At 44.2% G+C, this 23,519-nt stretch overlaps 1 protein-coding gene across 2 annotated transcripts in view; it reads right to left on the reverse strand.

Annotated features, from left to right (window-relative positions):
* The window catches only part of PIK3CD (phosphatidylinositol-4,5-bisphosphate 3-kinase catalytic subunit delta), a 70,898-nt gene that overhangs the window by 9,681 nt on the left and 37,698 nt on the right, over positions 1-23,519 (reverse strand). For both annotated transcript variants that reach the window (XM_056542865.1, XM_056542866.1), the window contains exons 3-18: positions 23,383-23,519; positions 22,187-22,410; positions 19,154-19,333; positions 18,017-18,157; positions 17,850-17,939; positions 15,771-15,989; positions 15,593-15,689; positions 14,431-14,561; positions 13,113-13,163; positions 11,329-11,496; positions 10,956-11,077; positions 8,987-9,130; positions 8,070-8,169; positions 5,783-5,961; positions 5,586-5,695; positions 5,310-5,388 (exon numbers count right to left, since the gene is read on the reverse strand). The exon at positions 23,383-23,519 is cut by the window's right edge and continues 92 nt beyond it. In XM_056542865.1, coding sequence (XP_056398840.1) covers positions 5,310-5,388; positions 5,586-5,695; positions 5,783-5,961; positions 8,070-8,169; positions 8,987-9,130; positions 10,956-11,077; positions 11,329-11,496; positions 13,113-13,163; positions 14,431-14,561; positions 15,593-15,689; positions 15,771-15,989; positions 17,850-17,939; positions 18,017-18,157; positions 19,154-19,333; positions 22,187-22,410; positions 23,383-23,519 — 2,172 coding nt within the window. The remainder of the gene's footprint in view (positions 1-5,309; positions 5,389-5,585; positions 5,696-5,782; positions 5,962-8,069; positions 8,170-8,986; positions 9,131-10,955; positions 11,078-11,328; positions 11,497-13,112; positions 13,164-14,430; positions 14,562-15,592; positions 15,690-15,770; positions 15,990-17,849; positions 17,940-18,016; positions 18,158-19,153; positions 19,334-22,186; positions 22,411-23,382) is intronic.

Here is a 23,519-nt window from a genome sequence, read left to right on the forward strand (position 1 = left end):
GCTTTTTGAAAGCGAATTTTGCTCTGGGGGCATGCAGCATTTAGGAAGCCCCTATGGTGCCAGGACAGCAAAAAAAAAAAACACATGGCATACCATTTTGGAAACTAGACCCCTCGGGGAACGTAACAAGGGGTAATTTGAACCTTAATACCCTACAGGTGTTTCACGACTTTTGCATATGTAAAAAAATATATATATTTTTTTACCTAAAATGCTTGTTTTCCCAAAAATTTTACATTTTTTAAAAGGGTAATAGAAGAAAATACCCCCCAAAATTTGAAGCCCAATTTCTCCCGAGTACGGCGATACCCCATATGTGGCCCTAAACTGTTGCCTTGAAATACGACAGGGCTCCAAAGTGAGAGCGCCATGCGCATTTGAGGCCTAAATTAGGGACTTGCATAGGGGTGGACATAGGGGTATTCTACGCCAGTGATTCCCAAACAGGGTTCCTCCAGCTGTTGTAAAACTCCCAGCATGCCTGGACAGTCAACGGCTATCTGGCAATACTGGGAGTAGTTGTTTTGCAACAGCTGGAGGCTCCGTTTTGGAAACAGTGGCGTACCGGACGTTTTTCATTTTTATTGGGGAGGGGGGTTGTATAGGGGTATGTGTATATGTAGTGTTTTTTACTTTTTATTTTATTTTGTGTTAGTGTAGTGTAGTGTTTTTAGGGTACAGTCGCACGGGCGGGGGTTCACAGTAGTTTCTCGCTGGCAGTTTGAGCTACGGCAGAAAATTTGACGCAGCTCAAACTTGCAGCCGGATACTTACTGTAATCCTCCGACCATGTGAGTGTACCCTGTACGTTCACATTGGGGGGGGGGGGGAACATCCAGCTGTTGCAAAACTATGAACTCCCAGCATGTACGGTCTATCAGTGCATGCTGGGAGTTGTAGTTTTGCAACCGGTGGAGGCTCCGTTTTGGAAACAGTGGTGTACCAGACGTTTTTCATTTTTATTGGGGAGGGGAGGGGGGCTGTGTAGGGGTATGTGTATATGTAGTGTTTTTTACTTTTTATTTTATTGTGTGTTAGTGTAGTGTAGTGTTTTTAGGGTACAGTCACACGGGCGGGGGGTTCACAGTAGTTTCTCGCTGGCAGTTTGAGCTGCGGCAGAAATTTTGCCGCACCTCAAACTTGCAGCCGGATACTAACTGTAATCCTCCGCCCATGTGAGTGTACCCTGTACGTTCACATTGGGGGGGGAAACATCCAGCTGTTGCAAAACTACAACTCCCAGCATGTACGGTCTATCAGTGCATGCTGGGAGTTGTAGTTTTGCAACAGCTGGAGGCACACTGGTTGTGAAACACCGAGTTTGGTAACAAACTCAGTGTTTTGCAACCAGTGTGCCTTCAGCTGTTGCAAAAGCTACAACCCCCAGCATGTACGGACAGCGGAAGGGCATGCTGGGTGTTGTAGTTATGCAACAGCTGGAGGCATACTACTTTGGCTGGGGATGCTGGGGATTGTAGTTATGCAACAGCTGGAGACACACTGGTTTACTACTTAACTCAGTGTGCCTTCAGCTGTTGCAAAACTACAACTCTCAGCAGTCACCGACAGCCAACGGGCATGCTAGGAGTTGTAGTTATGCAACCACCAGATGCACCACTACAACTCCCAGCATGCACTTTAGCTGATTGTGCAAGCTGGGAGTTGTAGTTACACAACAGCTGAAGGTACACTTTTCCATAGAAAAAATGTGCCTCCAGCTGTTGCAAAACTACAAGTCCCAGCATGCCCATAAGGGCATGCTGGGAGTTGTGGTGGTCTGCCTCCTGCTGTTGCATAACTACAGCTCCCAGCATGCCCTTTTTGCATGCTGGGAGCTGTTGCTAAGCAACAGCAGGAGGCTGTCACTCACCTCCAACGATCCTCGCTGCGCAGGTCAGTCCCTCGTCGTCTCCGCCGCCGCCGCTGCTCCTGGGGCCCCGATCCCAACAGGGGCGCCGGGGATCGGGGTCCCCAGCACCCGGGGTGCACGTCCCGCACCCGCTCACGTCCTCCGGAAGAGTGGCGGAGCGGGTTGCGGGAGTGACACCCGCAGCAGGCGCCGATTGGTCGGCCGGTAATCCGGCCGACGAATCAGGGCGATCGTGAGGTGGCACCAGTGCCACCTCACTCCTGCTGGCTCTGGCTGATCGGGGCCGTCTCTGACGGCCCCGATCAGCCAATAATTCCGGGTCACCGGAGACCCGATTGACCCGGAATCCGCCGCAGATCGCTGGACTGAATTGTCCAGCGATCTGCGGCCATCGCCGACATGGGGGGTCATAATGACCCCCCTGGGCGATATGCCCCGATGCCTGCTGAACAATTTCAGCAGGCATCGGGGACCGGCTCCGCTCCAGATGGTTGCGGGGGGCCGGTAAAACACATGACGTTCTCATACGTCATGTGTCCTTAAGGACTCGGAAATGGAGACGTATGAGAACGTCATGTGTCCTTAAGGGGTTAATACAGTGAGTTTGGTCTCCTCCAGGCCTAGCAAGAGACCAAATTCAGGAAGTGTTTCTCTGCACGGAGCCTCACTGAAAGCTGCACAGCGCCTCACTGAAAGCTGCACGGAGCCTCACTGAAAGCTGCACGGAGCCTCACTGAAAGCTGCACGGAGCCTCACTGAAAGCTGCACAGCGCATGAGGTCTTCTATTCACCACAGCACTGCAACTATGTGAGGGCAAAAGTGGTCCCCCAGCAGGCTTCATTGATGTCACGCCTGCTGGGAAATGCCCACTTTCTCCTGCTGGGAGATTACACTATGTGAGAAAGAATAAAAAGGTATGATACACAGCTTTTTAAAGCTTTTTTTTTTTTTTAAATCAACTGGTGCCAGAAAGTTAAACAGATTTGTAAATTAATAGTATAAAGGAGTTGGAGAGGCTCTTGTCTAACTACCTACTAAATAACTCGGGCTACCTAATTAGATACCTATACCCAAGGTGTCAGGAAGTAATTTGTCTATAGAAATATATATATTAGAGCTCAGGGTTTAAGACAAATGGACAGATATTAATTACATTTATTTATTATTATACAGTGTGACAATATAATATAAAATAAGATATAAGAAAATAAAATATGATAGAATAGAGTAGTGGCGTCTGCGTCTCACAGGGCCCTTGTGTAGGCGCAGCACCAGCTAATATTATCTAAAATATAAGTGTTCCACAATGTGTTAAAAAATGTATTAAGACCACCATATAAAAGTTCATATAAAACCTCTAATAGGAATAAACAGGGAGAGAAATCTGGGTAGGAGAGTCCTAGTTCATCCACAATACTCAATTCTCTCCTCTCTCCAAAAGTTCTGCAAATTGTAACAGATTCCAGTATAGTTGTAACCAATAGCAACCGTATAAGTATTTGTTAGTAACCCATAGCAACCATTTCTATGTGTCCAGCTGCAGCAGTAGATCGCAGTTGAACACCTTTGCAAATAATGTTCATGCACTTGCTATTAGCAGATAATGGTCAGTATATACTTGTGTGCAGTCACTGTTAATATGCATTCATATCTTTAGATACTTTGTATCTCACCGCTCCCGGGCACTGATGCGCTGGACTTCACGGGGGATGCTGCGATCTCCTCCAGTTGCGCTATGAAATCCCGCAGTGTATTATCACTGGATGTCTCTCTTGGCGTGAGACAGCATCACCGGAGACTCTGCCGTCTCCCACGGTGGTAATGCTGGATGACAGTGGGTTCCGGGTGGTGGTACTGCAGCGGTTCTGCAGGTAAGTATGTTGTTAAGCTGGTGGCGTCCTCGTGGCAATGAGGATATCTCCTGTACCGGGTGCCGGGTGATTGACAGTTATGTTTCCCGGTATCTGACTGCTGGTTGCTGAGCTGGGCAAATTGTCTGGTGGTCTCAATAGTTATTAGGGGGACGCTGGACGCGTTTCAGGACTGTCTCAGTCCTTTCTTCAGCAGCTATGAATAGCTTATTGCCACGAGGACGCCACCGGCTTAACAACATACTCACCTGCAGAACCGCTGCAGTACCACCACCCGGAACCCACTGTCATCCAGCATTACCACCGTGGGAGACGGCAGAGTCTCCGGTGATGCTGTCTCACGCCACGAGAGACATCCAGTGATAACACACTGCGGGATTTCATAGCGCAACTGGAGGAGATCGCAGCATCCCCCGTGAAGTCCAGCGCATCAGCGCCCGGGAGCGGTGAGATACAAAGTATCTAAAGATATGAATGCATATTAACAGTGACTGCACACAAGTATATACTGACCATTATCTGCTAATAGCAAATGCATGAACATTATTTACAAAGGTGTTCAACTGCGATCTACTGCTGCAGCCGGACACATAGAAATGGTTGCTATGGGTTACTAACAAATACTTATACGGTTGCTATTGGTTACAACTATACTGGAATCTGTTACAATTTGCAGAACTTTTGGAGAGAGGAGAGAATTGAGTATTGTGGATGAACTAGGACTCTCCTACCCAGATTTCTCTCCCTGTTTATTCCTATTAGAGGTTTTATATGAACTTTTATATGGTGGTCTTAATACATTTTTTAACACATTGTGGAACACTTATATTTGAGATAATATTAGCTGGTGCTGCGCCTACACAAGGGCCCTGTGAGATGCAGACGCTACTATTCTATTCTATCATATTTTATTTTCTTATATCTTATTTTATATTATATTGTCACACTGTATAATAATAAATAAATGTAATTAATATCTGTCCATTTGTCTTAAACCCTGAGCCCTAATATATATATTTCTATAGATTTGTAAATTACTTCTATTAAAAAATCTTAATCCTTCCAGTACTTATTAGCTGCTGAATACTACAGAGGAAATTCTTTTCTTTTTGGAACACAGAGCTCTCTGCTGACATCATGACCACAGTGCTCTCTGCTGACATCTCTGTCCATTTTAAGAACTGTCCAGAGTAGGAGAAAATCCCCATAGCAAATTTATGCTGCTCTGGTCAGTTCCTAAAATGGACAGAGATGTCAGCAGAGAGCACTGTGGTCATGATGTCAGCAGAGAGCACTGTGTTCCAAAAAGAAAAGAATTTCCTCTGTAGTATTCAGCAGCTAATAAGTACTGGAAGGATTAATATTTTTTTAATAGAAGTAATTTACAAATCTGTTTACCTTTCTGGCACCAGTTGATTTAAGAAAATAAGTTTTCCACTGGAGTACCCCTTTAAGGGTGGGAGGAGTGTTAGGAGTAGTTAGAGAACATAGCCTGAGTTAGTTTAGAAAAGTTTATTCGGTGACAGGTATGTTTTTAAATAACCAAATAACCACTCCAGATACCTACCTGAGGTCCAGCCCTTCCTTCTTCCACAATACATCCATAAGTTTGATCATCTGCAAGGTCAACATGTCCTGTCGCAAATCTGTGAAAGACAACATTGGGTCCGTAGAAGAGTCTACCCATAATGAATCCCATCCGCTAGAGCAGATATCCCAACCTGGGTCTCTCCAGCCATTACCCAAAGGCTACCCGTGCCATGATGGGAGTTGTGGTCTCGCAACAGCTGGAGAGCCACAGATTGGATAACAATGTAAACATGACCCGTGAGCCCAGCCTTACCGTCTCCATTCTTAAAGATGATGCCGACCCGGCTCCCGCCCAGCATCTCGTTGTTGTAAACAATCCACAGGGGCTTCATCTTGGACTCCATGAAAGTGCAAAGCTCCACACTGTGAAGGTACAGAGGGGGGGGGGGGGGGTGAGAGGGTCGTCCTATGTGCGCCTCTTCACACAAACCGCTTTGCACGCGCACTCACCACACGTCTGTGAGGATGAGGTTGGGGTCCAGCGGGGAGTAGATGTGTGACAGCGGCTCCAGGTAGGTGTCCTGCCTTATACACATGTGCATGGCTTCTTTGGCCTGGGCCTTGCTGGTCTTCTGGACGCTGGATCTCACAAAGTCATTGAGACCTTTAAGCTTGGACAGAGCTTCTCCCTGCAGGGAAGGGGTTAAATATTAGAGCAGTCGCACACAAAAAAAAAAAATTTAAAAAAAAAAGGAAATGATACATAATATACTCAATCTGATCAGGTGACCCGCTTGCACCAAATTATACGTAATATTTTATAAGTGTAGGATAGACTCATTCTCAAGAAACATACAGGGGTGTTAGAAGTGTTAACTAGAACGATAAATAGAGACTAAAATGTGTAAAGATGAAGGATTTAAATGTATTAATAAATAAAAATTAGTGGCAATAAATTAATCTATGAATAAAAATTATAAATAAAAAAACTTAATGATGCGATTGATCCCAGTAAATGTACTATATCCCAAGTAATTTATCTAAATGTATACGATTTCTGTATCATCTATATTTAAATAAACTGTGTTTTTATTACTTGGGGTATAGTACATTAACTAGGATGTTTATACTTTTTTATTTAAAGGGTAGCTCCCACCATCCTATATATTTTTTTTCTATCCCTGCCTATTACCCATCTATCCCTAACCCCCTCCCGGCTTAAATTTTTTTTTTACTATGTTAAAAATAACTTTTTGTCTGCCTGGTAGTGTGCTCACTTACCAGGCAGACTTCCCCAGCAGGCGCGACGGCACTGATGCCTGCTGGGGCCGGCACTTCCGCCCTTAGTTCATCTACACAGGGTGCCTCCAGCTGTTTCACCACTACAACTCCCAGCATGCTGGGAGTTGTAGTGCTGAAACAGCTGGAGGCACCCTGTGCAGAAAACAGTTAGGGCAATGGGCGCGGCGCTACCCTGTTCCCTCTGTCTGTTCACCAATTACACCCCGTGTTTAAATTGCCGATCCCCGCCCTCCCCTGAAATAGATACATAGATATTGCGGAGCAGTCCGATGTTTTCACAGGTTTGATTTTTTCACCTCACATGGGCGTGCAGAGGCAGCAGCGGCGGCGTCATGTGCAGGAGGAGTGGCCTGCCGGCCAGGGAGCCAATGCGCTCGCTCCCTGCCTGATTGACAGGCAGGGAGCGAGCAAAGGCTGAATGAATAAGGACTGATGCCCGGCCGGCATCAGTCCGAATTCAGGCGTGATGTCACACCAGCCTGCAGCCGGCCACTAGGAGGGAGACCCCTAGTGGACGGTTTTCAAACGTTAAAGTATTTTAATTAAAAGTATTTTAATTTTTTTTTTTATTATGAAAATGTATTAGAGATATGTTGTAGAACATATGTTCTTATGTAAAGTTCATGACAGTGCCCATTTAAAGATTCATTTCTTGACACATTTTTATTTCTTTCTATATTTAAATCCTTCATCTCTACACATTTTTTTACTTTATCAATCTATTTAACATTGCCAACACCCCTAAGTTCCCTGGGAATGAGTCCATCCTACAGTTACAAAAAAATATATAAAAAAATAAAAAGTATATAGATAGAGATGTTTATGTCAAAATGGCATTTTCCCAATTACTCATACCCAATGAAATACCATATAAAAATATCTATCTCTATTTATTTATTCATTCTCTCTCGAGATATCTTATCTATCTATTATAACTATCTATTATATCTTATCTATCTATTATAACTATCTATTATATCTTATCTATCTATTATAACTATCTATTATATCTTATCTATCTATTATAACTATTATATCTTATCTATCTATTAGGATATAATAGATAAGATATAATAGATAGTTATAACAGATAGATAGGATATAATAGATAGTTATAACAGATAGATAGGATTTAATAGATAAGATATAATAGATAGTTCTATCTATCTATTATAACTATTATATCCTATCTATTATATCTTATCTATCTATTATAACTATCTATTCTATCTTATCTATCTATTATAACTATCTATTATATCCTATCTATTATATCTTATCTATCTATTATAACTATCTATTCTATCTTATCTATCTATTATAACTATCTATCTATTATATCCTATCTATCTATTAGAACTATCTATTCTATTGTGTTTTTTCTTTTTGAAGAATTACAGTTGCATCCGCAATGTTTGTCTCCGTGTACCGGCTTTACGTCCATTTTTGCCTACTTGTTTTACGGTGCCCCTAATTCAGATATAACAGTATCTACCTGTTTCATAAGGACCTTCATATGATAGGTGCTCCCCCTGCAGTATGCTTCCAGGATAAGGCCGAACCTTAAGGCCACTGCTGGGACGTGCATTTCCGATCTGAAGAAGAGAAGCAACAAAGAATCAGAAATCCTAAAGCATATTAAAGGGGTATTCCAGGAAAAAACATTTTTTCATATATATATATATCAACTGGCTCCAGAAAGTTAAACAGATTTGTAAATTACTTCTATTAAAAAAATCTTAATCCTTTCAGTACTTATGAGCTTCTGAAGTTTAGGTTGTTCTTTTCTGTCTAAGTAATCTCTGATGACACGTGTCTCGGGAAACGCCCAGTTTAGAAGAGGTTTGCTATGGGAATTTGCTTCTAAACTGGGCGTTTCCCAAGACACGTGTCATTAGAGAGCACTTAGACAGAAAAGAACAACCTTAACTTCAGAAGCTCATAAGTACTGAAAGGATTAAGATTTTTTAATAGAAGTAATTTACAAATCTGTTTAACTTTCTGGAACCATTTGATATATAAAAAAAAAGTTTTTTCCTGGAATACTCCTTTAAGTGTTTCCCAACCAGGGTGCCTCCAGCTGTTGGCTGTCCGGGCATGCTGAGAATGGTAGTTGTGCAACAGCTGGAGGCACCCTGGTTGGGATACAGTCCAACATAGATTTAATACAGTGTTTCCCAACCAGGGTGCCTCCAGCTGTTGCAAAACTACAACTCCCAGCATACCCGGACAGCCAAAGGCTGTCCGGGTATGCTGGGAGTTGTAGTTTTGCAACAGCTGGAGGCACCCTGGTTTGGAAACACTGATTTAATAGAATAACACATGATTGTTCATTGCCGAAGGGCCAATGATCATATCACCAATGAGGGGGGTCGTATACATGCAGACATCATCTCCATTATTGGTACTAACCTAAGGTGCCAGAATAAGAAGTGTCCGATCTTGCGGTGGATGAGCGCCCTCTCCAGGAGGAACGTGGTCAGCTCACAGTCCAGGTAAGATTCATATTTAAGAACCTGCACCAGCTGAAGGAGATACTGACAAAGCTCCTCGTTCCTGGGTGAAGGAAAAGGCAATGAGCTGCAACGTTACAGCGTTCTGTGTCCCCCCCCCCCCTTCCCCCCACCAAACCAAAAGGAATAGTACAGCAGAGCTAATTTCTTCCAAAAACAGCACCACATCTGTCCGCAGGTTGTGTGTGGTATTACAACTTGGCTCCACTTTCTTCAATGGAACTGAACCGCAATTCCACACACAACCTGAAGACGGGTGTGGTGCTGTTTTTGGAAGAAATCAGAAAGTTGTCATATTGCTGGCTGGTGTAGTGAAGAAAACTGTGTCCCTGTAGCGGAATGTGATCCTCCACCAAGGGACACACTTTTTTGCTTTACAGACAGATTCCTCTCACTCCCTAATGCCTTCCCCCTAATCCTAACCTTACCCCAAAACCCTTACCCCTAATCCTAACCTTACCCCAAAACCCTTCCCCCTAATCCTAACCTTACCCCAAAACCCTTCCCCCTAATCCTAACCTTACCCCAAAACCCTTCCCCCTAATCCTAACCTTACCCCAAAACTCTTCCCCCTAATCCTAACCTTACCCCAAAACCCTTCCCCCTAATCCTAACCTTACCCCAAAACCCTTACCCCTGCCTAACCTTAACCAAAAACCCTTACCCCTAATCCTAACCTTAACCCAAAACCCTAATCCTAACCTTAACCCAAAACCCTTAACCCTAATCCTAACCTTAACCCCAAACCCCCACCCTTAAAGGGGTACTCCGGTGGAAAACTTTTTTTTATTTTTTTTTTATCAACTGGTGCCAGAAAGTTAAACAGATTTGTAAATAAATAAAAAATAAATTAATTAATTTTTTCTATAAAAAAAAATCTTAGTCCTTCCAGTACTTTTTAGTGGCTGTATACTAAAGAGAAATCAAAAAAAGAAATGCATTTCCTCTGATTTCATGACCACAGTGCTCTCTGCTGACCTCTGCTGTCCATTTTAGGAATGGTCCAGAGCAGGAGAAAATCCCCATAGCAAACATATGCTGCTCTGGACAGTTTCTAAAATGGACAGCAGAGGTCAGCAGAGAGCACTGTGGTCATGAAATCAGAGGAAATGCATTTTTTTTTATTTCTCTTTAGTATACAGCCCCTAAAAAGTACTAGAAGGATTAAGATTTTTTAATAGAAGTAATATACAAATCTGTTAAACTTTCTGGCACCAGTTGAATTATTATTTTTTTTTCCCCACGGGAGTACCCCTTAAACCCTTCGTCCCAACCCCTCCCCTTAACCCCTCGTCCCAACCCCTCCCCTTAACCCTCCGTCCCAACCCCTCGTCCCAACCCCTCCCCTTAACCCCTCGTCCCAACCCCTCCCCTTAAACCCTTCGTCCCAACCCCTCCCCTTAACCCCTCGTCCCAACCCCTCCCCTTAACCCCTCGTCCCAACCCCTCCCCTTAACCCCTCGTCCCAACCCCTCCCCTTAACCCCCCGTCCCAACCCCTCCCCTTAACCCCTCGACCCAACCCCTCCCCTTAACCCCTCGACCCAACCCCTCCCCTTAACCCCTCGTCCCAACCCCTCCCCTTAACCCCTCGTCCCAACCCCTCCCCTTAACCCCTCGTCCCAACTCCTCCCCTTAACCCCTCGTCCCAACCCCTTCCCTTAACCCCTCGTCCCAACCCCTAATCCCGATGAGCACTGAGAAGGGCTGAGAGTGCTGAGCTCAGGTCACATTCAGCTACGGGTCACAGTAATTTTCACTTCACCGGTACCAGAGTTACGTCTGATGGGCTATGATGCAGGTGAAAAGCGGAGACCCCCCCCCCCCAACCAGATACCACTGGCAGATCAGGGGGTCGGCTATACTCACGTTAGCTTTTTCAGGCAGCTCATAGTGAATGATCCCACATGTCGATCAGGGAAGTTGAAATCTAATAGTTCCAGGGCTGTAAGGACGGGCAGCTCGGGCCAAGTCTGCAGCAGATACACCATCTAAAGGAGACATAAGTCGCAGAACTACAACTCTCAGCATGTCCTGCAATCAGGTCAACAGTTGGGAGCCAATGATCTGTAGCAGTTTGTGGCTCTCCTGCCATTGCAAAACTACAACTACCAGCATGCCCGGACAGCCGAAGGCTGTCCGGGCATGCTGGAAGTTGTAGTTTTGCAACAGCTGGAGGGCCACAGGTTGGATTTTATACCAGTTACATGATGATGTGCAATTCTTTCCCCACTGTCCGTACCTGTGCCACATCCTCGTGCTTGCTCCACTTGGTGGTGAGCAGTAGTTTCGGCAGGGCCTCCGGGTACCGCTCTTTGATTTCGTGACGCAGTTTCCACACCAGTTCCTTCTCGTGCTCGTACAGCTCGGCCTGGCCTTTGCGCTCTACAATCTCCAGGAGCTGCATTCGCTGCAAGGAGGACAAGGCAAGACACCTGCTGTTTGTCATCCCCTTAACAGTGTCCCAGATCTTCCAGGCTCGGGCTGTGGCCCACATGGGTGCTCGGTCACATGGACCAAGAGCAACACGACACCCACACGGGGAAAAAAAAAAAAACACAACATGTTCTGTGCGCTAGCGGGTCGTGCCGCTATAATGAGGATTATTGACTGTCCGCAAAAACAAACAAGGAGCTGCTAACTAGAGAGGCAATTATAGACCCATGGAAGGAACGCAGCTTCGACCCTTCTTATCTAACCCCTTAGATGCTGCAGCATCTAAAAAGGTTTAACCCCTTCCCTGCCGGGCCATTTTTTTATTTTCCCACTTTAGTTTTTTTTTCCCCCCACATCACCTTCTAAAAATCATAACACTTTCAACACTTTCCACCTACACACCCATAGGAGGGATTGTTATTTGCGCCACCAATTTTACTTTGTAATGACATCATTCATTTCCCCACAAAATCTACGGCAAAGCCAGAAAAAAAATCAAAATGATTATTATTATTATTATTATAATTTTTTTTTTTTAAACACAATTTTGTAAATATTGGAGGTTTCTGATTCTACACAGTGAACTTTTCGGTATAAATGACACCTCATCTTTATTCTGTAGGTCCATAAGGTTACAAGGATACTTAATTTATATAGGTTTTATTTTACTACTTAAAACTAAAATTATAACTACATGCACCAAAATTACTATGTTTAAAATTGTCCACTTCTGACCCCTAAAACTTTTTTATTTTTCCGTATATAGGGATGCATATTTACTTTATTTAAAACATGCAATCTTTACATTGCATACACTGATCAATGCCTCTCCATAGGAGAGCATTGATCAGTGTTATCGGTGCTCCATTGCTTCAGCCTGGCAAAGCTGAACGCAAGCCTGGAGCACCGATCGAATGGCAGAGAAGAAGGTAAGAGACCTCCCCCCATCCTTTCAGCTGATCGAGATGCCGCGGCAGCCCCGATCAGCTCACTGAGCTAGCCGGGAACGGAATTAACAGCTTTAAGGCTAAAGGGTTAATGCCGGACATCAGCCTGATCGTCGATGTCCGGCATTAGCCGTGGGTCCCGGTTGCTGATGGCAAACCGGGACCCACCAGGTATGATGCACGCTCACCTGTCATACAGTGGGAGCCCGCAGTGGACGTACATATACGTCCATTTGCAGGAAAGGGTTAAGAAAGAAGGGGCTCCCACTGTGGAGACATCTGCACCACACAACGTGACCATTGGTTCAGAGACATCCATTCTTGAGATTGCACGGGGGTGGGGGGACCAGGATGTGAGATCCACAGCAATTACACACACTGATCACACACACTGATCACACACACTGATCACACATCCCAGTGTTTTCCAACCAGGGTGCCTCCAGCTGTTCCAAAACTACAACTCCCAGCAGGTCTTCAGCTGTCCGGGCATGCTTGGAGTTGTCGTCTTGCAACAGCTGAAGGCTCCCTGGTTGGGAAACACTGACCTATCCTCTGCCTCACTGTAGTGTTTGTTATAAAGAATACTTCTACAAGAACCCACTGCCATTAAGGGACTACACGAGCCCAGTCACACCCGTACCTCATCAGGGGTAGCGTTACACACATCTCCCAGTCTGCCCAGCTCATGTATCTAAAAAGGAAAAAAAACAGATATTAGGCTGGGTTCACACCACGTTTTTGCAGTACAGTTCCCATGTACGTGTTCAATTTGAAAACCGTCCGGAACCGTATTATAAACCGTATGCACTTACTCTCTAGTGAAAACCGTATGCATTGACTCTCTAGTGAAAACCGTATACCAAATGATGCATCAGATTGTGTCCGTTTTTAATCCTGTACGGTTTTGTCAGTTTTTTTTACCGTACCCAAAACTGTAGCCTACCACGTTTCTTGGTCCGGGTGAAAAACCGTATTGAAACCTTATATGTTTTTTTTTTTAACATGGGAGTCAATGGGAACCGTATGTGCATACGGTTCCATCTGGTTTTTGACTTTGCACAGTTTTTTTTCTTGGAATTTCAATCGAACAAGTGAAACTTTATTCATAATGGAGTGAAAAGTTAAAAACGTATACTTTTTTTTTCTTAAAAAAACGGATGCAACTGGACATCATTTTTCCAACCGTATACGGATTAGAATTTGCACATGTTTTGATACAGTTTAGTCGGGTTTTGAGGATTTATTTTTTTTTTTTAAATAAAAAACCTGATACGGGAACTGTATAACAAATACATGGTGTGAACCCAGCCTTAGGCTGCATTCACACCACGTTTTTGCAATACAGTTCCCGTATACGTTTTCTATGTGAAAACCGTACGAAACTGTATTGGAAAACGTATTCATTGACTCTTCATTGAAAACCGTATGCCAAGCGATGCATCAGGTTGTGTCCGTTTTGCACCCTGTAAGGCTGTCAGTTTTTTTTTTTCCCGTACCCAAAACCGTAGTCTACCACGGTTTTAGGTCCGGTTGAAAAACTGTATTAAACCATATACGTTTTTTTTTTTTTTAACATGGGAGTCAATGGGAACCGTACAGAACTGTATGTGCGTACGGTTCCATCCAGTTTTCACCATACGGTTTTTGACTTTGCAGTTTTTTTTCTTGGAATTTCAATCAAACAAGTAAAACTTTATTCAAAATGGAGTGAAAAGTTAAAAACGTATAAGTTTTTTCTTAAAAAACGGATGCAACCGGATGTCATTTTTCAAACTGTATACAGGTTAAAATTTATACACACGTTTTGATACAGTTTAGTCAGGTTTTGAGGAATCCGTTTTTCCTCAAAAACCTGATACGGGAACTGTACTGCAAAAACATGGTGTGCATGGAGCCTTATTGAAATAAATGAAGAATGATGAATAAGAACCTTAATGACTGCTCCACCCATCACTTACCTTCTCTATAGAGGGGTAGTACACGGGGTGATCGGACATGCTGACAAAGCAGATCCTCAGGGTGGCGGCGCTTTCTGTATTCGGGTTACATTGTACGGTCCCCATTGGGTTGAGCAGATCTCCTTTTTCATCTACAGAAGAAAGTAGAAGCATAAAACACAAGCAAAGAGACTGTATATAGCAGATACACAAGTAATGGCGGATTATCTGTCCGCGATGATGCCAAAACAAAGATGGATGTGGGGGGGTACACAATAAAGAGGCAATTTGGTTTAGGCCAGTGGTCTCAAACTGTGGCCCTCCAGATGTTGCAAAACTTCAACTCTCAGCATGCTGGGAGTTGAAGTTTTGCAACATCTGGAGGGCCACAGTTTGAGACCACTGATTTAGGTCTAGTGTGAATATCAGATTCGGTAGTGGGGGGGGGGGGGGACGGGACACTAATATGTGGCCACAAAGTCTCTCAGGTCTCCGTATTACACACACAAAGGCCATTGATTGTAAAAAAAAAAAAAAAAAAACACTGTGTAATACTCCATTTCACCTGTGGTGGCACTACAGGGAACCACAATTCTTATAGCTGAATTCCTACACAGATTACAGGTGGTCCCTGTTAAAGGGGTACTCCGGTGGAAATTTATTATATATATATATATTTTTTTTTTTATTTTTTTTTTAAATCAACTGGCTCCAGAAAGTTAAACAGATTTGTAAATGACTTCTATTAAAAAGAATCTTACTCCTTCCAGTACTTATCAGTTGCTGTATACTACAGCGGAAATTCTTTTCTTTTTGAATTTGTTTTCTGTCTGACCACGGTGCTCTCTGCTGACACCTCTGTCCAGGTCAGGAACTGTCCAGAGTAGGAGAAAATCCCCATAGTAAACATATGCTGCTCTGGACAGTTCCTGACATGGAAAGAGGTGTCAGCAGAGAGCACTGTGGTCAGACAGAAAAAAAAATTCAAAAAGAAAGTAACTTCCTCTGTAGTATACAGCAGCTGATAAGTACTGGAAGGATTAAGATTTTCTAATAGAAGTCATTTACAAATCTGTTTAACTTTCTGGCACCAGTTGATTTAAAAATAAATAAATAAAATAAACTACAGATTCATCATCCGGAGAGGACGGGCAGTCAGGTGTATACTCTGTGGAAAGGTTACCTGGAAATGAGGACCACATACAGAGCGAGTATTCTCCACATTTCAGCATGTCCTTGTAGTCAAACAACATGGTGTTCACCCAAGCTATGGGGTAGTCCTGCGTACAAAGAGACGAACAGACATTAGAGATACAAAGCACATGGCAGAGGGACAACCAGATCAGGACTACGACTCTCACAGTCTTCTTTGATTTCTTTTTGGAGGACTTGGCTTTTTTGGACTTGTCGACGGCGTAAAGAGCGAGGCTGAGCCGGGTCATGCGAGGGAGGTCACAAACATTAATGTCGAACTCTAGAGACTGAAACCATTGTGGATCGGAGGAAGCGTTTACTTCATTGCTGGCGGCCGTCTTACATAAGAGCTCATTGCCGTGATAGAGGCCGCACTGGACCAGCAGCTGCAAAACACAAGAGGCTCAGGTTATGGGGAAGGTATCAGGTGTAACACAACATGGCCCCAGGAAAGAGTTCAATGCAGATCTGGAGCACAATACAGGTATAAAAGGATAAGTACGGATCAGTAACGTATGTACACAGTGACCTCACCAGCAGAATAGTGAGTACAGATCTGGAGTAAAATACAGGATATAACTCAGGATCAGTACAGGATAAGTAATGTAATGTATGTACACAGTGACCTCACCGGCAGAATAGTGAGTACAGCTCTGGAGTATAATACAGGATATAACTCAGGATCAGTACAGGATAAGTAATGTATGTACACAGTGACCTCACCAGCAGAATAGTGAGTACAGCTCTGGAGTATAATACAGGATATAACTCAGGATCAGTACAGGATAAGTAATGTAATGTATGTACACAGTGACCCCACCAGCAGAATAGTGAGTGCAGCTCTGGAGTATAATACAGGATATAACTCAGGATCAGTAAAGGATAAGTAATGTAATGTATGTACACAGTGACCTCACCAGCAGAATAGTGAGTACAGCTCTGGAGTATAATACAGGATATAACTCAGGATCAGTACAGGATAAGTAAAATAATGTATGTACACAGTGATCTCACCAGCAGAATAGTGGGTACAGCTCTGGAGTATAATACAGGATATAACTCAGGATCAGTACAGGATAAGTAATGTAATGTATGTACACAGTGACCCCCACCAGCAGAATAGTGAGTACAGCTCTGGAGTATAATACAGGATATAACTCAGGATCAGTACAGGATAAGTAATGTAATGTACACAGTGACCTCACCAGCAGAATAGTGAGTACAGCTCTGGAGTATAATACAGGATATAACTCAGGATCAGTACAGGATAAGTAATGTAATGTATGTACACAGTGACCTAACCAGCAGAATAGTGAGTACAGTTCTGGAGTATAACACAGGATATAACTCAGGATCAGTACAGGATAAGTAATGTAATGTATGTACACAGTGACCTCACCAGCAGAATAGTGAGTACAGCTCTGGAGTATAATACAGGATATAACTCAGGATCAGTACAGGATAAGTAATGTAATGTACACAGTGACCCTCACCAGCAGAATAGTGAGTACAGCTCTGGAGTATAATACAGGATATAACTCAGGATCAGTACAGGATATGTAATGTAATGTATGTACACAGTGACCTCACCAGCAGAATAGTGAGTACAGCTCTGGAGTATAATACAGGATATAACTCAGGATCAGTACAGGATAAGTAATGTAATGTATGTACACAGTGACCCCACCAGCAGAATAGTGAGTACAGCTCTGGAGTATAATACAGGATATAATATAGGATCAGTACAGGATAAGTAATATAATGTATGTACACAGTGACCTCACCAGCAGAATAGTGAGTACAGCTCTGGAGTATAATACAAGATATAACTCAGGATCAGTACAGGATAAGTAATGTATGTACACAGTGACCTCACCAGCAGAATAGTGAGTACAGCTCTGGAGTATAATACAGGATATAATATAGGATCAGTAGAGGATAAGTAATATAATGTATGTACACAGTGACCTCACCAGCAGAATAGTGAGTACAGCTCTGGAGTATAATACAGGATATAATATAGGATCAGTAGAGAATAAGTAATGTAATGTATGTACACAGTGACCCCACCAGCAGAATAGTGAGTACAGCTCTGGAGTATAATACAGGATATAAATCAGGATCAGTACAGGATAAGTAATGTAATATAATGTGTGTACATAGAGATTGCCCTTTTATGAAGTTTATTACACGTTAATAGATTCGTATGTGGATGATAAGACTTATTCAAAAACAAACTTCCTCACCTTCAATCCGTCGTCTGCATTGACGTTGTAGCCAGACAGGAGCTTAAGTGTAAATGGTCTCTCCAGTTTCCATAGTGAACACTGATGTGGCTGGGAAGGAAGATGCAGACGTACAATTAGAACTGTTGCGTCACTTTGCCTCCACACATCCGCCCCTCTTCCCTTACCTTCTTGGTCGGTAGCGGCGGCGGTTTGTGTCGTACTTTGGAGCTGATGATGGTGTCTCCCTGCTGGTCAGGTAAGGTGGAGGAGATGGAGACGAGGGTGAGGTGAGCCGTGCAGTTGGACTGGAGACAGTGGTTGAGGTGCTGGGGAAAGAATACAGGAACCATTACCATCAGAGACAGGACTGTGTTGGCTCTCAAACCAATGCAGAATTGCGCTAGTTTTTATTTTATGTAACACTGTCACCAGCCTTTTATTGGCCAAGAGGGTCGTCACTCCCACTCGTCTAGGAAAGTAGGGGCCTGAAGCAATCAGAGGACATGAGAGTCGCTGGACCCACATACAGGAGATCACTGGGATCCCGGACTCCGTAAAGGATAAGTAGACTTCCCTGGAATACCCCTTTCAGCTCAAAGATGGCATGCAGAGATCTTAAAGAGTGCCTGTCATGATCTTATTAAATTTTATAATCCTCCCAGGTCACTGCCCCAACCATGATAAACCACCCCCTGCCTTTATTTTTATTATTTGTTTGTTTTCTACCTTGATATTGCTCTGTATTTTCTGCTCAGTCTCAGTCAGATTCACAGACTGGGAAGGGGCGTTCCCCAGCAGGCGTGACATCATCTGAAGCCATAAAGGGGAGAACTTCCTCCCTCCCTCTGCTACACACAGCCCAGAGCAGTTCAGTGTGTGATGAGCTATGATTGGCTAAGGCTGCTCCAGGTTGTACTCTGGACAAGCAGGGAGACACCTAGTGGCCGCTTTTTATAAACACAAATAAAACTTTATTATTTTTATTTTTTTATTTTTTTTAAACTAAGTACTTTAGAAAGATTTTTTTATTTACCATAAGGAGTGCAATTGCAAAAATTAGTTTTAACCAGAGTGCCCATTTAAGCTTGTATGTCCCCCTATCGGCTATGTGCTCCTTCAGCTGCCGGGACATCATAAGAAGAAACATCAGTGTATTAGTGATATTATGATAAGGCAATAGAAAGGTCCCTCAGTGGACAGGTTTACCATATCTGATCACAACTCTGGTATCTTAACGGTGATCGGAATGGTAAACCCAACAAAATGGCTGCCATCACGCAGGCCCGGCCCTACAGATCTGTGTTAGAGATACATGCACTTACTTTGAACTGGCACAGCGGGTACTTTCCATAGATGTAGTCCAGGACTCCGTTAACCTGTAGCATGTAGTCTTCAGGACGCCCCGGGCACTGCTGGCCGGACACATTGGACTTCTTCCTCAGAGCCATGCGGATGATGGAGTGTGGAAAGTCGCGAGGAGACACCTGTAGTGTGAAGCTCTCCTGAAGAACACAAAGTATACAATAAAAGGGGCCGATAGAACACATCACCGTATGTCCGTAGTCTCCAGCTGTTGCAAAACTACAACTCCCAGCATGCCCGAACAGCCAACGGCTGTCCGGGCATGCAGGGAGTTGTAGTTTTGCAACAGCTGGAGGTCCGCAGTTTGGAAACCACTGCAGTATGTGTTCCCTGCTCGGCACTAGAATGGGCATCCCAAGTGCCTCAATTCTCCTCGCTACTGTGGCGTATAAATGGCGCAGACAAGTATGCATAGTTCCGAATCCACTCAAAGTTTACGGGACCGATCGAAACAGCCAAGCGCTCGGCTTAGACTACCAGCCCCATAGACACTAAATGCAGTTCAGTTATCCTTACTGTAGTTATACAATGAAGGTCGACTATTCAGGTCCCCATGCTAGTGCATTAGACAGTTATCCCCCCGTTCTGTGTAAATAAATGTCTGCTACAGGAGAACCCCTTTAAAACATGTCACAGGTAAAACTAAAAGGTAACCCCCCCCCCCCCCCCGCCCCCCCCCAAATCTCTTCTTATGCCTAGTGTCATATTCACAGGAGATCAGGAAACTAAGGCTGGCCATACATCTCCTTTTTGCTTGATTTCAATTCTGTATATTGCTATATTCCTTATCAGGGAAAGGAGATTACGGCCGACTACCCTTAAAGGGGTACTCCGGTGTACAACTTTTTTTTTTTTTTTTAAATCAACTGGTGCCAGAAAGTTAAACAGATTTGTAAATCACTTCTATTAAAAAATCTTAATCCTTCCAGTACTTTTTAGGGGCTGTGTATACTAAAGAGAAATCCAAAAAAAGAAATGCATTTCCTCTGATGTCATGACCACAGTGCTCTCTGCTGACCTCGGCTGTCCATTTTAGGAACTGTCCAGAGCAGGAGAAAATCCCCATACATATGCTGCTCTGGACAGTTCCTAAAATGGACAGCAGAGGTCAGCAGAGAGCACTGTGGTCATGACATCAGAGGAAATGCATTTCTTTTTTTGGATTTCTCTTTAGGATACAGCCCCTAAAAAGTACTGGAAGGATTAAGATTTTTTAATAGAAGTGATTTACAAATCTGTTTAACTTTCTGGCACCAGTCGATTTAAGAAAAATAAATAAAAATAAGTTTCCACGGGAGTACCCCTTTAAAGAGTTGCTGTAATTTGTAACAACGTTTGACATGTGAAAAGTTTAACCGCACCGGGTCATTATAACCCGCCCTGATGAAGGAGCGCGTCTGCTTCGTAACATGTAGGCTTTTTGGTCCTCTGTGTCTGCCATAGTGACGTCACTATTTTCAGGATCTAGAGTCGAGACGCTGCTGGCCAGGGCGCTCTCCCATTCAGATTACAGTGATCTCCCGACCTACGATGGCCCCGACATACGATCATTTCAACATACGATGGTCTCTCAGAGGCCATCGCATGTTGAGGGCAGCATCAACCTACGATGCTTTTGTATGTTGGGGCCGTCGCATAAACGGCTATCCGGCAGCGCAGACTGCTTCAGCTGCCGCCGGGTAGCCGTTTAAGGTGCCCCGTGTGCTCCGGTGAGTGTCACTCACCTGTCCCCACCGCTCCAGACCGTCCTCTTCATGCTCTGCTGCATAGCTGTCGCTCTCCATCATCATCATCATCATCATCATCATCATCATGTTGCCGCGCACGCCGTCCCGTCTTCCAATCGGAGCAGCGTGCGCAGCGACGTGATGCCGGCGATGGAGAGCGACAATCCAGGGCAGCGGTGATGGTCCGGAGCGGCGGGTACACGCGAGTATAAAACTTTCTATACTACTATTGCACAGATCCCTCAACATACGATGGATTCAAGTAACGATGGTTCATTTGGAATGAATTACCATCGTATGTTGAGGGGTCACTGTATACCGTTGCTCCCTAAAAGCTATTTTGTAAAGTATTTTTATGCGCCACTGTTCATTATATCCATTATAAACATGATAAATTGCCGGCCTCCCGCTCTGATTAATTTGCCTTTATTACAGCCTATGTGAAGGAGTCCAGTCTGAGTGATAGCTGTAGAGTAAGGTGTGTACTGCCGCGCACTTCAACTGGCTGTATGTAAATCACAATCGCAGGATTTCGGGACAGAGACCCGATGGGATCTAAATTTTTGACATGTCAAAAGTTTTTACAAATGATTGTAACGCTTTAAAAAGGCAGTCTGCCGTTATCTCCTTTCCCTGATAAGGAATATAGCAATATGTAGGATCAAAAACCCATAGACTCTATAGGGGAGATTTATCAAAACCTGTGCAGAGGAAAAGTTGCCCAGTTGCTATGGGCAACTCAGCAACTTTTCCTCTGCACAGGTTTTGATAAATTTCCCCCTATGACCCTGTATAACTCCATTTACCTGTGATTAGTAGAGTGGAGCGAATCTATAGTAAGAGTCAGAAACCTGAAGCATTTAATTGTCCAGACTGTCCATTTATTTAGTCTTGGAAAAGTCGTTCCGCTTTCCAAGTGTTCCGATTCCCCTGAGAAGTCTAGAATGAGATGCTAGAGCAGTGGTCTCCAAACTGTCGACCTCCAGATGTTGCAAAACTACAACTTCCAGCATGCCCGGACAGCCAACGGCTGTCCGGGCATGCTGGGAGTTGTGGTTTTGCAAAAGTTTGAAGTACACAGTATGGAAACCACATAACAAGACTTCTTCAGGGGACAAGAACACTTGGAAAGCGGAACGCCTTTTACAAAACTAGATAAAAATCGACGACTAATCAATTTATTCATTCATATCTTATTATAGATTCTCCTTACTTTAGTGACGGGTCCTCTCTATGCTAACGACGAGCTCATGCCGTGCCTCGTACCTCGCTACTTTCAAACTTGACGTTGATCATGAGGGTCTTGTTGCTCTGAGACGTCTTGGCGAACACTTTGGAGGAATGCTCCAGCTGCAGGGGAAAGTTTGACTCCATCCAGCAGTCCCAGTTCATGTGCTGCCGCCGCAGGGCGATCTCCTCGCAGAGCTGGCGCATTTTGGTGCGGAAATCATTGACTTCTGGGTCGTTTAGAGTGTCAAATTCATGAAGACCTGGATGGGGCGGGGGGGGGATTAAACTGGCTGTAAATATGGCAGAACAAGACAACATCAATTGGCCCAAAGGGTCTATAAAAAGTACCCCCTGGTGAAACTAGGACGGTTCTCTCTATATGGGTGCTTTGCGGCCCTTGGGCCAGTTTGTGGACCTCCCTGGTGATACCAAGGAGTTTTTTTTTTCTATTGGGGTGCTTTGTGGCCCTCCGAGCCAGTATGTGGACACCCTAATAAAACTAGCGCAATTCTTTCTAATAGGGTGCTTTGTGGACATTTGGGACAGTTTGGGAATCCCCTGATGAAACCAGGACAGTTCTTTCTATTGGGGAGCTTTGTGGACCCTAGAAAAAGTTTGGGAATCCCCTGGTGAAACCAGGACAGTTATTTCTATAGGGGTTCTTCAGGTCAGTTTGTGGACCTTCTGGTGAAACCAGGACAGTTCTTCCTATTGGGGTGCTTTGTGGCCCTCCGAGGCAATTCTTTCTAATAGGGTGCTTTGTGGACCTTTGGGACAGTTTGTGAACCCCCTGGTGAAACCAGGACAGTTCTTTCTATAGGGGTTCTTCAGGTCAGTTTGTGGACCTTCTGGTGAAACCAGGACAGTTCTTCCTATTGGGGTGCTTTGTGGCCCTCCGAGGCAATTCTTTCTAATAGGGTGCTTTGTGGACCTTTGGGACAGTTTGGGAATCCCCTGATGAAACCAGGACAGTTCTTTCTATTGGGGTGCTTTGTGGACCTTTGGGACAGTTTGGGAATCCCCTGATGAAACCAGGACAGTTCTTTCTATTGGGGTGCTTTGTGGACCCTAGGGACAGTTTGGGAATCCCCTGGTGGAACCAGGACAGTTCTTTTTATTGGGGTACTTTGCTTTGATGGTTGATCATTCACCTCTCCTCCAATTGGGACTATGTTAGGGTTAGTAGTGAAGACAAGAGTTATACCCAACCCCACCTTACTGTCCCTTCTTACCTTTGCCAATCAACAGGCTTATTTGGGAATTTAGTAGCTTCTCGGCCCGGTCTCCCTCCCTGGCCACGAGCCTCAGGACCGGCAGGAAGGGCTGGATATCACACAGGCGCCGCTGCTCATCTTCCAGCTCCTGCTGT

Source organism: Hyla sarda, chromosome 10 (assembly GCF_029499605.1).
Source record: "Hyla sarda isolate aHylSar1 chromosome 10, aHylSar1.hap1, whole genome shotgun sequence".
NCBI lineage: Eukaryota > Metazoa > Chordata > Amphibia > Anura > Hylidae > Hyla > Hyla sarda.